This window comes from Suricata suricatta, chromosome 7 (genome assembly GCF_006229205.1).
Source record: "Suricata suricatta isolate VVHF042 chromosome 7, meerkat_22Aug2017_6uvM2_HiC, whole genome shotgun sequence".
NCBI lineage: Eukaryota > Metazoa > Chordata > Mammalia > Carnivora > Herpestidae > Suricata > Suricata suricatta.
In genome coordinates this window covers 143,472,629-143,485,958 of record NC_043706.1, presented here as the reverse complement: position 1 = coordinate 143,485,958, position 13,330 = coordinate 143,472,629, and the positions used below count along the sequence as shown (strand labels likewise).

The 13,330-nt window shown below is 60.3% G+C and overlaps 1 protein-coding gene across 1 annotated transcript in view; it reads left to right on the top strand.

The window, feature by feature from the left end:
* Nucleotides 1-4,824, top strand: part of UNC93A (unc-93 homolog A) — a 26,385-nt gene extending 21,561 nt beyond the window's left edge. Inside the window, exon 9 of the mRNA XM_029943271.1 lies at nucleotides 4,269-4,824. Coding sequence (XP_029799131.1) covers nucleotides 4,269-4,516 — 248 coding nt within the window. The 3' untranslated portion in view covers nucleotides 4,517-4,824. The remainder of the gene's footprint in view (nucleotides 1-4,268) is intronic.
* Nucleotides 4,825-13,330: the final 8,506 nt, after the last annotated feature.

Here is a 13,330-nt window from a genome sequence, read left to right as displayed (position 1 = left end):
GCTGGGTTTATTTAATTGGATAACAGTGTTAGAAAATGAGATTTGAGTGCTGGGTATGCTCCTGTCTTTGAGATGACGAGGCTTCTGGGGACAGAGAGGAGGGATGGACGTGTGTGCACTGACCCAAGGTACACACGTCCGTTTCTGTATCGGCTGGTCTGCAGACGTGTTGAGTGAAGAGGAGTCCACACCGGCGTCCCTGCCTGCCCACCAACACCACGGGTCCACTCTCGCCCTCCCCTGGTTGGTCTGTGACTTCTTTCTCTGACTGGGAGAAACCCAGCTCCCGCTGCACCGGCCACATTGCTGGTTTGTTCAACCCAGCGTCCACGTGACGTGACTTCAGAATTGTTGAAATGTTATTTTACCTCATTTCCCTTCTTCTTTAATGCCTTTCCCCTCCACCCACCACGTCCCTAAGTAACTGCTGGAATTGGACACAAGTAGTGTCTGCTTTCTTTATGTTAGGACTCAACTAGGATCCAGGTCATGAATAATTTCCTGAAAAGCCTGACTCAGTGATGTACAATCATCACAATCTAATGTAATCATGAAATCTAAAGACGCCAACCTGCAGACCAAACACATTAGCTTAAAGTTAGAGTTGCCATCTTACCAGAAGATTCACGAGATTGGGGTGTGTCTGCTCCGGCCCCGCACCTAGGAAGGGCACCACTGCACCTGTTGGCCGCGGATCTTGGAAACGCCTGCCACTCACACAGCCATGGTGTCTCAGACTTGGCTTTTCTTCCTTTGCATCTCATTTTTGGGTCCAATTTTAAGTGTCACCCTCCAAAGAAAGAGGAGATCTTTGGTTAGTTCATTTAAATTCCAGTATAATTAACGTGCAGTGTAATATTGGTCTCAGGTCACCACACAGTGCTTCAGCCTTTCCACACATGACCCCATGCCGTCACAATCAGTGTGCGCTTAGTCCCTGCCCCCACCTCCCCTCTGGTGACCGTCAGTGCGTCCTCCATAGGTAAGAGTCTGTGTCTTGGTTTTCCTCCCTTTCCCCCCCTATGATTGTGGGGGTTTTTTCCTTACACTCCACATATGAGTGAAGTCATATGATATTTGTCTTTCTCTGGCTGACTTATTTCACTTAGCCTGATACCCTCTCGTTCCATCCATGTCAAGCCAGATTCCATCCTTTTTATGCCTGAGTATCATTCCATTCTGTACACACCGCATCTTCTTTATCCGTTTGTTGGTCAGTGGATGTTTGGGCTGCTTCCGTAATTTGGCTGCTGTAGGTAATTCTGCTGTAAGCATCGCGGCGTGTGTGTGTCCCTTTGAATCAGTGTCATGACGCTGTCATGAAGCGTGAGATCATGACCTGAGCCGAAACCAGGAGTCAGACATTTAACCGCCTGAGCCCCCAGGCGCCCCGAGGTATTCTGTTTCGACTCCCGAGGAAGCTGTGCTCTGTTCTCCGGAGCGGCCGCACCGGTTTGCTTCCCACCAGCCGCGCACAGAGGTTCCTTGTTCTCCGCGTGCTCGCCCACACCCGTGCTCCCTGTGCTGTGGACGCCAGCCCTTCTGACAGGTGGGAGGTGGTGTCCATCCTGGCTTCCATGTGCACCCCGATGGTGGGCGGCGTTGACCATATTTCATGTGTCTGTTGGCCATTTACAGGAAGACTAGAAATCTTCAAAACAATCTCAGGAGCTGCTAAGTTATTAGACTTGTTATTAGAGTCTCTTCGTGGGTGAATTTTCACTAAGATGGGTCCTTCATAGACTCAAACAAGGGCACCTTCTTCTGAGCCTCCCAAACAGCCTCTTGTTTTCCCAAACAACATACTGTTTATAATGCGTATCTCATCTTCTTTCCGGTGGCCTCGTGCTCCTGAGTCTCTCCCACAGTAGGTGGAGAGCTGAGTAACCAAATGCCAAGAAGAACCTTCTGGGTGTTGAGGTTTCCAGGCAGGGCTGCAGGGAACCTTGCCGCTGGCCTCCAGCCTTCCCCGCAGAGCTGGGGCCCTCTCTTCCCTCCATCCCTGCCCTGCTCAATGTAGGGAAAGGGGCAGGGCGAAGGGCACGGGGCAGGAGGAGAGCTGGGAAAGGAATGCGTGTGGGAGTCCCTCCCACAGCTGCCCGCCATGCAGGACAGGAAGGACGGACAGACGCCCACTGTCCCCAGGAATCACAGAGGCAGATCATGTCTGGTCCACTGGGGCTGGGGGCGGGGGGCAGTCCCTTCATCCGGCTGGAGCCACAGGACCACGCCTGACACCTTGGTTCCTTAGTGTCTCATGTGCTTGCTCTGCTGTGGTTGCTTGTCCTGTGTCACCTCCACTCCCTGCCTGGGCGGGGGACTTTGGGGCAACAACAGAAGGAAAGAGAGGAAGAGGCAGCTCTTGACCTGGAATTGCCCCTCCCCCCATTTCCTCTGAGCGAGCGTGTCGCGTCTTGACCCGCGGTAACCGCGGGACGTGGGCTCCGTGTCTGACCTGTCGGTTCCTACTCACTTCATGAAGTCACCAGCCACCCCGGGTCCACGTGGTCACTCACCGAGTGCTTTTGCTGACGCTTTGAGAGCGCTGCGGCTACTGTGATGACTATGGGGCACAGGTGGGTGGCCTCATGGGGAACTTGACAGAGGAATCAAACGTGGCCGCCGCTGGCGAGGCCTGGCGGGAGCACCTCGCTGGGGCCACATGCAAGGGCGCAAGGCACAGAAGCCTGGTCTGTGGGGCTGGAGCGGGGGACCGGCTCCACGGTGCCGGGCGGTGCCGGGCAGGGACAAGGCCAGGTCATGGCGGGGTCTGCGCCCCGATAACACTCTTGTCCTTCTACCCCAAAGGCAGGCAGGGCCCTGACGATATCGGGTGCGGTGACAGGACACATTTACACTCTAGAAAGATGGCTGTCACCATGGAGCAGGGCAAGACCCGAGAGGAGGGAGCTGACGAGAGACAAGGCAGGGAGCCGTCCAGACGGGACAGGTGTGCCATGTGGGGCACTAAGTCCAAGTCCAGTGACCGGGCCGTGGGCTTCCTGAGAGCAGACATCAAGCCTGGTTCATGTTTGCAGAGCTCAGTGCAGTGACTGCCATGTCGTTGGCATAGATGGACAGCGGTGTAGACAGAGGCAGGAGAGGTGAAGGGGACCCGAATCCAGCTGGTATGACCTTTGGGAGAGACCAGCTTTGTTTCTGGGCTGACGGGAAGGAGGTGAGGCAGAGCACGGGCTGAAGGTGCAGGAGAAGGCTCCGGTGACGGGGTCAAGTGCCCGAGGAGACAGTGGCGGAGGGTGGCCACGGTGGAGGGTGTGCCTGAGGCGAGGTGTCCTTGGTGAGGAGGCAAGTCCACCGGCCAGAGGGGAGAGGGTGGTGGCCCGGGCAACTCAGGAGGACAGAGCGGGACAGGCGGGCGCTGCGCTCGGCACAATCCCTGGGGATCCGCCGTGTCTACAAACGCTTTCGGCTTCCTGGCTGCCAACCTCCCCGCACACCCGCCGTGACACCTCATGTCCTGGAGGTGGGGACACTTCCAGCCCTCAGCCGGGTGTATCATGCCTTCACGCACCCGAAGACTGGAAACAAAACGCATGTGCTCTCACCCGAAGTTTGTGCCAGACTAGCAGCCTGCCCGGGCCATCTTCACACGACCTTGGAGGGGGGGGGCTTCAACAGCACGCAAGGCTGTCACAGTCCTGCGGGTCCCGGCGTGGGCAGGCTGGGCTCCGCAGGGGCCCCTCTCCTTGGCCTGCGAACGGCTGTCTCCGCCCTGTGTCCCCCCACGATTGTCCCTCTGTGCGCGTCTGTGCCCTGACCCCCTTCCGTAAGGACTCAGTCACGTGGGTCTCTAGCGACCTCGCCTACCTGAGTCACCTCTTTTCAGGCACTGTCCCTGCGTACAGTCACATTCCGGGGGGGTCCTGGGGTTAGGATGGCTTCCGCTCGTCTTTGCTTTTGGACTCCGGCGAGCGGCCGTGCCTCACGTGGCACAGGTCAAGCCTCTAAGCGCTACTTCCCTTTTCCACATAGTCACCCCCGGGGACGGCTTGGCCGAGTCCCCGCCAGTGCTAACACTGTGTGAAGTCTGTGTTTCCTTCGTGTGTGACGCTTCCCTGCCGCTAACGATGTGTCCTCTGACTTACCAGAATCCCCATCATGAAATAATTCTGCTTTTTGAACAAAGGGGAGATCCCTGGTTTTGTTGAGAAAATTGGGCGGCAGGAAAGCCAGCCCGTTCTCAGCAATAACCGGCAAAAGTCGTTGGAGGTTTGGCAGCAACTGTCCGTGCCGTGTCCCGTCCGCAGCCCTCTTCGGCGTTCTGTTCGAGAAGAGCAAGGAGGCCGCCTTTGCCAGCTACCGGCTGTGGGAGGCGCTGGGCTTCGTCATCGCCTTCGGGTTCAGCACGTTTCTGTGTGTCAGCGTCAAGCTCTACATCCTGCTGGGGGTCCTGGGTGTGGCCATGCTGGCCTACGGGACCGTGGAGTACCTGGAGGCCAGGCAGCCGGCCAGGCCAGAGCCAGCGGCGGGGGAGCAAGCAGACACGGCCATGTGAGGCGCACGCGCGCCGAGACCCGGGACCCCGCGTCCGCAGGGGAGCGCCCCCCGAAGTGCCCCGACTTTATCACTGGTTCTTCACAACCGTGGCTGCGATACGGAGCCGTCCTGAAGACGCCACCCGGCCGCCCTGTTGTGTATGATTCTTTCCTGCTGTACTGCGCGTTCCGTCCGCCGCGTCTCTGGTAGAGGCCGAGAGGGAACGCGGAGGAATCGCTGATCTCAGACACGAAGGAGGAGAGTGGGGTGTGTCACCAGCCGGCAGGGGCCGCTCAGATCGAATAAACGACCTGCACTTGTGTGGTACTGTGTGGTTGTCGTTTGTGAGAATTGGAAGGAGGAGGAAATAGAGTCCTGCACCATCATTTTACAAATGGGTAAACTGAGGTCCAGGCAGGTCCGCTGACTCCCTCCCAGAGTCAGTGAGCGGCAAGGCCAGACGCGAGTTTACGTCCCTTGAAGCTTATAGACTGAGTTTCTAAATAAATGCTACTCTGTCATGGATTTATCTGCCGTGCAAACCCTCCCGTTCCACACGCCCCAGAGCACACACAGCAGTCACCACACGAGTGAGGGAGCACGGGCGCACGGGAATGTGAGAGCCAGCTGCCAGCCGGAGCCCACGTCCGCCCGCAGTCTGTGCCCACCCTCGTCTTCAGCAAGCTGTCAACGCAGGCCTCTGCCCCCTTCCGAGCCGTCTTCCTCTCCCACGGCTCTCGGGACCCTCTGGCACCTCTGGCAGTGTCCTGGGGTTCGTCTCCCTTGCCCCCTTCACCCGAAGGTGCCTGCTTTTCCTCCAGGCTTCTCGCTCCCCCTCCCATGAAGGCGGCCCTCTGCACTTCCCCGCACCTGCCGCTAACCCGTGAACAGCCGCCCCCAACCCCGGCCCAGCCTCTGCGCAGCCCGGCGCTCTTCCAGGCCTTCCGTGAAGTCGCATCAGGTCAGACTTCTGTTGGAAACTCTTCCATGAGGGTTCCAAGAGGCAAGCTGAGTCCAGCCCCAAGGCCCACAGGAGGCCTCCGGGCTCCAGACCTTTGCTCACATGCCTCCTTGACCTTGGAACCTTCCGGCCCCTCCACACCAGTGCATCCAGCTCATGCGGGCTGTCCTCACAGCCTAGGAAGCCTACACCCAGTCACAGTTATGTCCTCTGTGATCACCTGCCCCTCCAGGACCTGGAGCTTTGCCATCTGGGATGCAACACTAACAGGTGCTTAGAGAATGTGTGTTTCATGAAGAAAATCTGTCAATGATTCAAAGAATCCTTCCCCCATCCTCGGCCTCTCCATGAAATTCCAGCCCGTCCCGGGTCCCTTCCCCGCTCCGTCACGCAGTACTGATAGAGCCCCTTTCCCTGGGGAGGCGGCGGGGACGCGAACACAGCCCTTCTTCCGTGGTCAGTGTTCAGCCAGCGGAGGACACAGGGTGAATGAATAAAGCTTCTGGTGGCTGTGAATTTTGTGCGCACCTGTCCCCAGCTGGATTTCCCCTCCCACAGCCTTTCCGGCTTCACTCCAGCTCAGCTGTCCCTCAGCAGTGTCCTGCCTTCTGTCCCCCGCCTGTTGGATCAGGGCCAGGCCCTGTGGTCCCGTCGGGCTCCCTCACCTGCTCCTATGCAGCCTCTGCGGACCCACCACCCACCTCACGTCCCCCTAATCTCTCCTCCGCTTCTGGGCACAGGGCTCCCCCTCCCCCGCCCCTGTCCCCCGCCCCCTCCCCCCCCCATCCCTGCCCGTGTCCCCATCCCTGTCCCAGTCCCTGCCGTCCTCCGGGCCCAGTTGTCTCCACAAAACTGGCGCCTTCTCCTTCCGCCTCCAGCTGCACTTGAGCTGCATTCACTTGGAAGGCACCTGACCGTCTTTGCCTCCTCACAACATAGAGTTCAGGTCATTTCCCCGAAGATCGAAGCTCACTAGGGCTCCGTAAGGAAGGCCTTCAACGAGGCGTGCAGGACAGCACGGGGGCTGGAGGCCGAGGACCCGTGACTGAACGGGTGGTGCTTCTGGAAGCGAATCAGGTAAGACAGCCGGTTCCTCTCTCGGCTCAGAGCCTCTGAAGGGGAGACACCCCAACTCGCGAGTCCCTCCTACCTTCCAGAGGGGTCCTTGATGAGTACCCTGGAGAGAACGGGCCAGATTTTCCTGCCCCCACCGGGCATCTGCTGAGACCTAGAGGGCACTGAGGAGCGTGCCCTGGGCCACAGGTCCGCAGGAAAGGCCCCCGGCTGAGAGCGGACCTGGAAGAATGCACAAAGCCCTGGGGAGACCTCGAGAGGCGCCTGCCCAAACCAGGGTCCCACGTCGGAGCCCAGACATGGGGGCATGCACACAGCCCTGATATTTCATGTTACTTTACCTTATTTTGTCTTGTCTTATTTCATTTATTTATTTTTACAATTATGATTTTGGAAGGCCGGCGGGGCGCCCTCGGGGATTGGCGACACTGGGCGGCTTGCTGTCGAGAGTCTGGGGTGGGGGTGGGGCAACCTGGCTTAAATGGCAAAGGCTGGATGCTGGGCACTGGCTCTGGGGGTGCCTGTCCCTCCCTGCCGAAGGGGTCTCCCTGACCCAGGGGGCAGGTGAGGAGAGCGTGGGCCAGGGGCCTGCCCGGAGTGTGGGGCCCCGTGACCAGACTCGTCCCGACGCGGGGAGCGAAGGCTCTCTCAGTAAGGGCTGAAGGCACGGTGTCCCTCAGCACCCCCGCCACAGGGGTCTCGCCGGCCTGGAGAGATGTCACTGGAGGCTAAGGGGTTGCACGCATTCTGACCCTGTTTGCCACTGTTGATGCTCATGGGGGACCGTGCCGGACGGCACTGCTGGCAGGAGCCCCGGCCTCCGGAGTGGCGGAGGCCCGCGGGTCAGCGCTGCCGCAGACACGGGCCATGGTTGTGCGGGGAGCGGCCGCCCGGTGCCCTCAGAGGCCCTCGGCGAGCAGCACTTTCCCACCTGCCGGACGAGCTGCGGGGTCCCCGGATCACCGGTTCCTGCCCAGGACCGCCTTCTCTTGTCTCTTCCTGCCCTGAATTTTCTGATGAGGAGGGTTTGTGAGTGTCGCTCGTGCCCCTCCGTGGGGTCGAATGGCCAGAGGCCTGGGTCAGACCAGCACTTCCTGCCTCGAGGGTGCTCGAGGGAAGGCTGGGTTGTAGCAGACAGGAAGTGGTCGAGTCTCGATCTCGGTCCTGTCTGTGCGGCAGAGGCCCCATCCCCCACGTCACCAGGAATCCGGACCATGTGCTGTCGAGCAGCTCCGTGTATAATGGGGTGTTCCTGCCCTGGGCGAGGTTGAAACACGGCCCTGCCCCTACTCCCCTCGACTCCGTGGAGTTGGCCCAGGCCTCCCCTGATCTGCTCCGACAGCCATAAACCTCTTGGCCTGAATCCCAGGGCTCGGCAACAAATACATACTTCGTTGCTGCTCAGAGTAATTGACAGGGGAGGTTAACAAGTATACAATGTATGAATGGATGTAGGTCACAATGTATTCTTTAAAAACGTCCTGAAACTGGGGGTGAGCCTAAAGAAAATGGTAAATGTAGAAATAGCAAAGGTAAAAGCACCTGATCAAGAGAAAGTAAATGTCTTATAAATCTAGGCTTACGGCTAGTGGAGCCTTCCTGCAATTTACGCACAGGAGCCCACGCGCACTGGCAGCCACGGCGACTGACAACCACTATAACCACACGCATGTAAATAATATATAACCATTACATAATCACCGTTCCCTGAGCACAGGGGCCTCGCCAGTGTCTCCCCAGAGAATCACTTTGCAGGTCCTAAGACGTACAGGGGCGTCTACGCGGGTCCCCAGCGGAGACCATGGGCAGGCACCGTGCACACAGTCTGACCTGTGTCCCTGTGCATTTCACTGCGGTTTGGTCACTGCAGCCCCTGACAGAGCGGGGGGCCTGCGGCGGAACGGGGTCCCGTGCACAGGTGGCCAGGGCACCCAGCACGCCCAGGGCGCCACCTGCAGGGACGGTGGGTCACTTTCTGCCACAGGAGCCCAGAGCCTTCTCCCCCCGAGCTGGGCGCAGGGCCTCCGGAGAAGCTACCCACCCTGACCGGGCCTGGACCAGGGTCCCCTCACCCCGGGCTCCTTCTGGGGGTTTCACTAGTCAGAGAGACTAAGGACTGACTGCTTCAAATGGGAGTCGGAGACGAAGTCCGAGGGTATGTGACCACTTCCGGCTTCACGCCGGACAGGGTCCTTCCTCCTGAGCCCCTCCCCCACTCCTGTCCATGGGTCCTCCCAGAAGCCCCCGCGCCCCTTCCCGGGCCACGTGACCCTTTGTCCCCCTGCTCCAGCTGCGCTAACGTCCCCACGCCCCATGTCCCTGGGCACTGACCGCCGCCTCCTGAACGACCTCCTCTCCGGCCCACAGACCCACCGGCCTGGTCTTCTGTCTCCAATATCCGCATCAAAGCGTGTCCCTGCTGCCGCACCTCAGCTCAACGAGCCCCCGTGCACACGGGCTGAGATGCCCAGCCCACCCTCCCCCTCCGGCGCCCGTGGCCCTTCAGACCCCCCAGGCGCCCCGGAACCCAGCCCAGCGGGCGGGGGATCCCCTGCAGCACAGGTGCCCAGTGAGCAGCAGGGCAGGCCACCCGCCGCAGGGCCGTGACAGCTTCTCCCCAGAATCAGCATCGCCAGCGCCCCGAGCGCCTGACTCCCTGCAGGCCTTCCTGGGCACGACTTCATTTTGTGACTTCCTGACCATGGGCATCCAGCTTGGTCTTTCCTGACCTCTGACCTGGAGGTGCCAGGTCCTCCTCGGTGCCCAGAACTCAGCTTGCTGTCACTTCCTGCAGGAGCTCCTGTGAGCCGTCTGTTCCCTGCACCCGCGTCGGGAGCCCTCTCGGTGCACCGCAGCGTCCTGTCCTTTCCCCTCTGAGGGTGGCGCCTGAACACCCGCCACTCCCTGTGAGGGGGGAGGGTATGGGCAGACCACGCAGCCTGGAGGTGCCTGAATCGGCACCCCCCAGTCCCTCCCCGTCCCCTCCTCCCATGGGCTTAGCCACCTGCAGGGCTGGATAAGGACACGCTGCCCGCTGAGCCAGAAAGCGGAGCGCGTGGAACCCGGGCAGGAGCCCAGACCACAGCGCTTACACGGCGCCCCCTGGCGGCGGGGATGGCCACGTCGCCCTCACCCACGTGGGCGGCAGAGAGCCGGTCCTGTCCCTGGAAGGAGCTGACACGCGCTCACCACCGGCCACCCATAGTGTGGTCGGCACCGTCCGACCCCCGCGCCCGGTTTGCTGTCTCTCTTGCAGAGAACAGAACCCTGACTCTGGGCGAGATGCTCCTGGCTCCTGCCCCCATCTTCCTACAGAAACAGAACAAAGCAACTGAAGGCTGCGCTCCGGCTGCTGCGGAAGGCCCAGCCTTCTACCCGGGAGTTCAAAGGCAAACCGTAGAGCAGCCCTCCGTCTGCGTTTCCCCTCCGGATGCAGTCCTATCCTGCGAAGCTTCCTTCCTTGTCACGGAGGGATTCCCTCCTCCCAGTCTCTGTCCAGCTGCTCCCCGCCCCCTCCCAGGTGCTCAGAGACCCAAGTGGAGATTTTGAACTATGACCGTGAGGCCCACGGGGGTCCCCGGACAGCCGAGCCTGCGCGACGATCTGGTCCCTCACGAAGCGAGCCCGGGGGGCCGTCCACACAATCCTGAGCGCTGATGCCCTTGAAGTGAAGCGGATTTGGGAACATTTACCTGACTCGACGCTCCAAATGCATGAGGATCCCTGGCGAGTGCGTGGACATAGTCTAATTTGCTGACCAGAGAATTGCCTGGTGTGACAATTGTTCAGGCCAATTTTCCTGCTTGGAACCTGTTGGGGTCATGGAAAACTCTGGAAGTTTGGCTTACCTAGTAACTGGAAGAATCGAGTGGCTGCTGACTTGAATCGGGGAGACTCGTGGAGGAGAAACTCCAGAGCCTGGTGTTGCGTCTGTGAGGTGTGATGCTCCCAGACAGCCAGGGGCTCTAAGCAACAGCGGGACGTCTGTGGCTGGCACCTGGGGGTGTCCCAGGGAGGGGGAGAAACTGAGACGTCACATCAGAGAGGACGTTAACGTCACGGCGCAGAAGGACACCAGCCGAGCGAGTGGTCCTGGTGGAGAGCAAAGCCCTGTGGTCTGAGTCCCTGCACCTTCCGGCTTTGGAAGTCAGGGTGAGGAGGAGGGACCAGGAGAGAGCCACCAGGAGACCAATGAGCGCCCCCGAGAGACTGACACGGCAGAGCCCGGTTAGTGACAGTGTCCGTCCCAAAGGTGGTCACCTCTGGGGTCACTGCCAGCCTCCACATAAAAACTGCACAAAGCTGCTCCACAAACCACTAGGGCAGGGGGAGGGCACCTGGCCCAGAGGGTGAAGGCGATGTGCTGGCGTCGCTTCCAGGGGAGTGAGCGCCCGGGGCCGGGCGCCGCTGGAACACTGGGGGGGGCAGCGCGCACGACGGCAGAGCCCCCATGTGACCACCGAGGCAGAACGAGCCAGGGCCGCGCTCACCTGTAACGTGCAGCCAGAGGCACACGCACCGGGTGCCGGGCCCTCGCGACCTCCGTGGCGGTGACTCGGCCGGTGGAGTCTGAGCGGAGGCGGCGACCGACGCAGAAGCCGCGTGAACTCCAGAAGCCGAATTCAAGCGGGTGATTAGGTCATTATTACAATTACGAGCTTTTGCGATCTCTTGGAGTCCGGTTCAGCCCCGGCCACGCTCTCTCCAGCCTGGGGAGGGAAAGGGCTTCTTCCTCACATTCCTTGATGATATTCCTGGCACTGGGGCCCCTGGGGCCAGACACAGCGCTGCCATTGCTGTGGGAACAACGGACCCTCCGAACGGGCCGTGGGTCCCCTGCTTCTCCGGGAATACTCGTTCCGGAGCCTGAATTCCCTTGTGAGAGGGGACGGCTCCCAGCCTCCGCGGCCCCTCAGACCGATGATGGTCACTTTGTTCCTTCCAAAACGGGACCTCCAAAAAGATTCAGGAGTCCGCTGTTGCTATGCAGGTTTAGCTCATGCTCTGCGTGGGGGATGGACCCCCCCCAAGCTACGTTCCCTTTGAACTGGGATCTGGCTGAAGGGTGAAGCCACGAATTCTGTCGTCTTTGAACTGAGAGGGGAAGGACCTGGGGGTCAGGGAGGGTGACCCTGAAATCAGACACCACAAAAGCAAGCGCAGATTCTGCCAACGCAGAGAACCAGTCTCTGTCCACGTGGTCCATGTGCGGAAGATGAATAAAGGAAAACCACACGCATTTCTAGAAAAAGGGCTCGGCTTCCAGAACCTCAGCAGCTAATTCCAAAGCCTCTGCCCCGACTTCCTTCGGAATTCCTGGAGTTTACGGTGTTCCGCCTGATGCTCCTGTGTCCTGGGTGGAAACGAGGTTCCATCGACTGTCTTGCCGCCACAGCCTCGCCTCCGGCCGCGCTCCGAGCACGGAACCACGCCTCCCCGTGGGGGACGAAAGCGGTGCGCACACGACAGACCCTCACACGGCTCAGCACGGCAATGTCAGATTCACAGGTGAGCGGCTCTGCTCTCACCAACGGGGGGCCGACGGCGGCCCCTGTGGTTCCAGGTGGGTGAAGTCACGCGGCGGACAACCGTCCCCTCAACCTTGCTTTTTAAATAAGTTGCTATTAACTTAAACTCAGAACGATTTTTAGTTATTCTAAATCCGTGCCCAGGCACAACTGTTTGTATTAATTATAGGTTCTGTCTTATCGCTAAAGCCTTCAGTTCCCCGAAGGCGAGGCCGCCACCCTGGGTCCCGCCCCACGCCCAGAGCGAGGCTGGCATCCAGGAGGCTCTGCTGGAACGGAGCTGACTTGCCATGAAAACGCCCCACCTCCCGGGACGGGGAAGCTACATTTGCCTCTTTGCAAACTGTGAATGGGGTGGCAGTGGGCTTTCTGCCTCCTGTCAAGCTTTCTAGAGGTCACATCTACATCTCAAGGTCACACTTCTTAGCATGGCATTCAAGGCCTTCATACGAGTCTGCAGCCGCCGTTGAGCCCAGTGCCACGCCCCGCCCTGACTTCCCGAGGGGTCAGGGGCCCAGGGGCCAACACAAGCCCTCGCTGTGGCCTCGGGGCACCCCGACTTGGTGGCCCAGAGCCCGCCTTCCCTCCTCCCCTGCCCTCCCTGTCTCTCCTGCTCTGGGGCCCACGCCCTCCACGCCTACCCTGGAAAACCATTCCCCCTACATTCCAGCCCACATGCCCGGGGGGTCCCGCGCTCTGCCGCGAAGACTTCGCATCCGTCCCTCAGTTCCTGGGGAACGCAGGCTCCAGTGGGGGCGCCCCCACTCACTGTGGGTGCCGTTAAGCTCCCCTCTGCCTGCTGGTCCCAGGGCGGGCTCCGGCCTTGCACACGAAAGCGTGTCGAAGCGAGACCACCCAGGTGAAGCCAAGTGCTCGTCCTCTGGTCAACCAGGCCTGGAGTGTGTGGCCCTGCTGGTCAAAGCGCACGCAGGCCGTTCCCAGAGGCCCCGTCCTCCCAGCTCTCGGGGAGGGGTGCGTCCCAGGACGGAGGCACGCGCCGGGCTCCCTCTGGCTCCGGGCATGACTTCCGTACACTTGTCCCTGAGCCCAGCCCTGCTTCCAAAGAGGTGGGTGGTCAGCCTTCAGCAGCTGCAGAGCCTGTGACAGGGCAGGACAGGGAGCATCTGGCCCCTCAGTGATGCGAGCCTGCTCTCCTCACAAAGAGGGACAGTGACCACAGCGCCTGAGGGCCAGGCCCCACCCGGACGTGGACCCAGGGCTCCCTGGCATGTCCCCATCCTCCTGCAAGGACTTCTTTCTGTGGGGACCA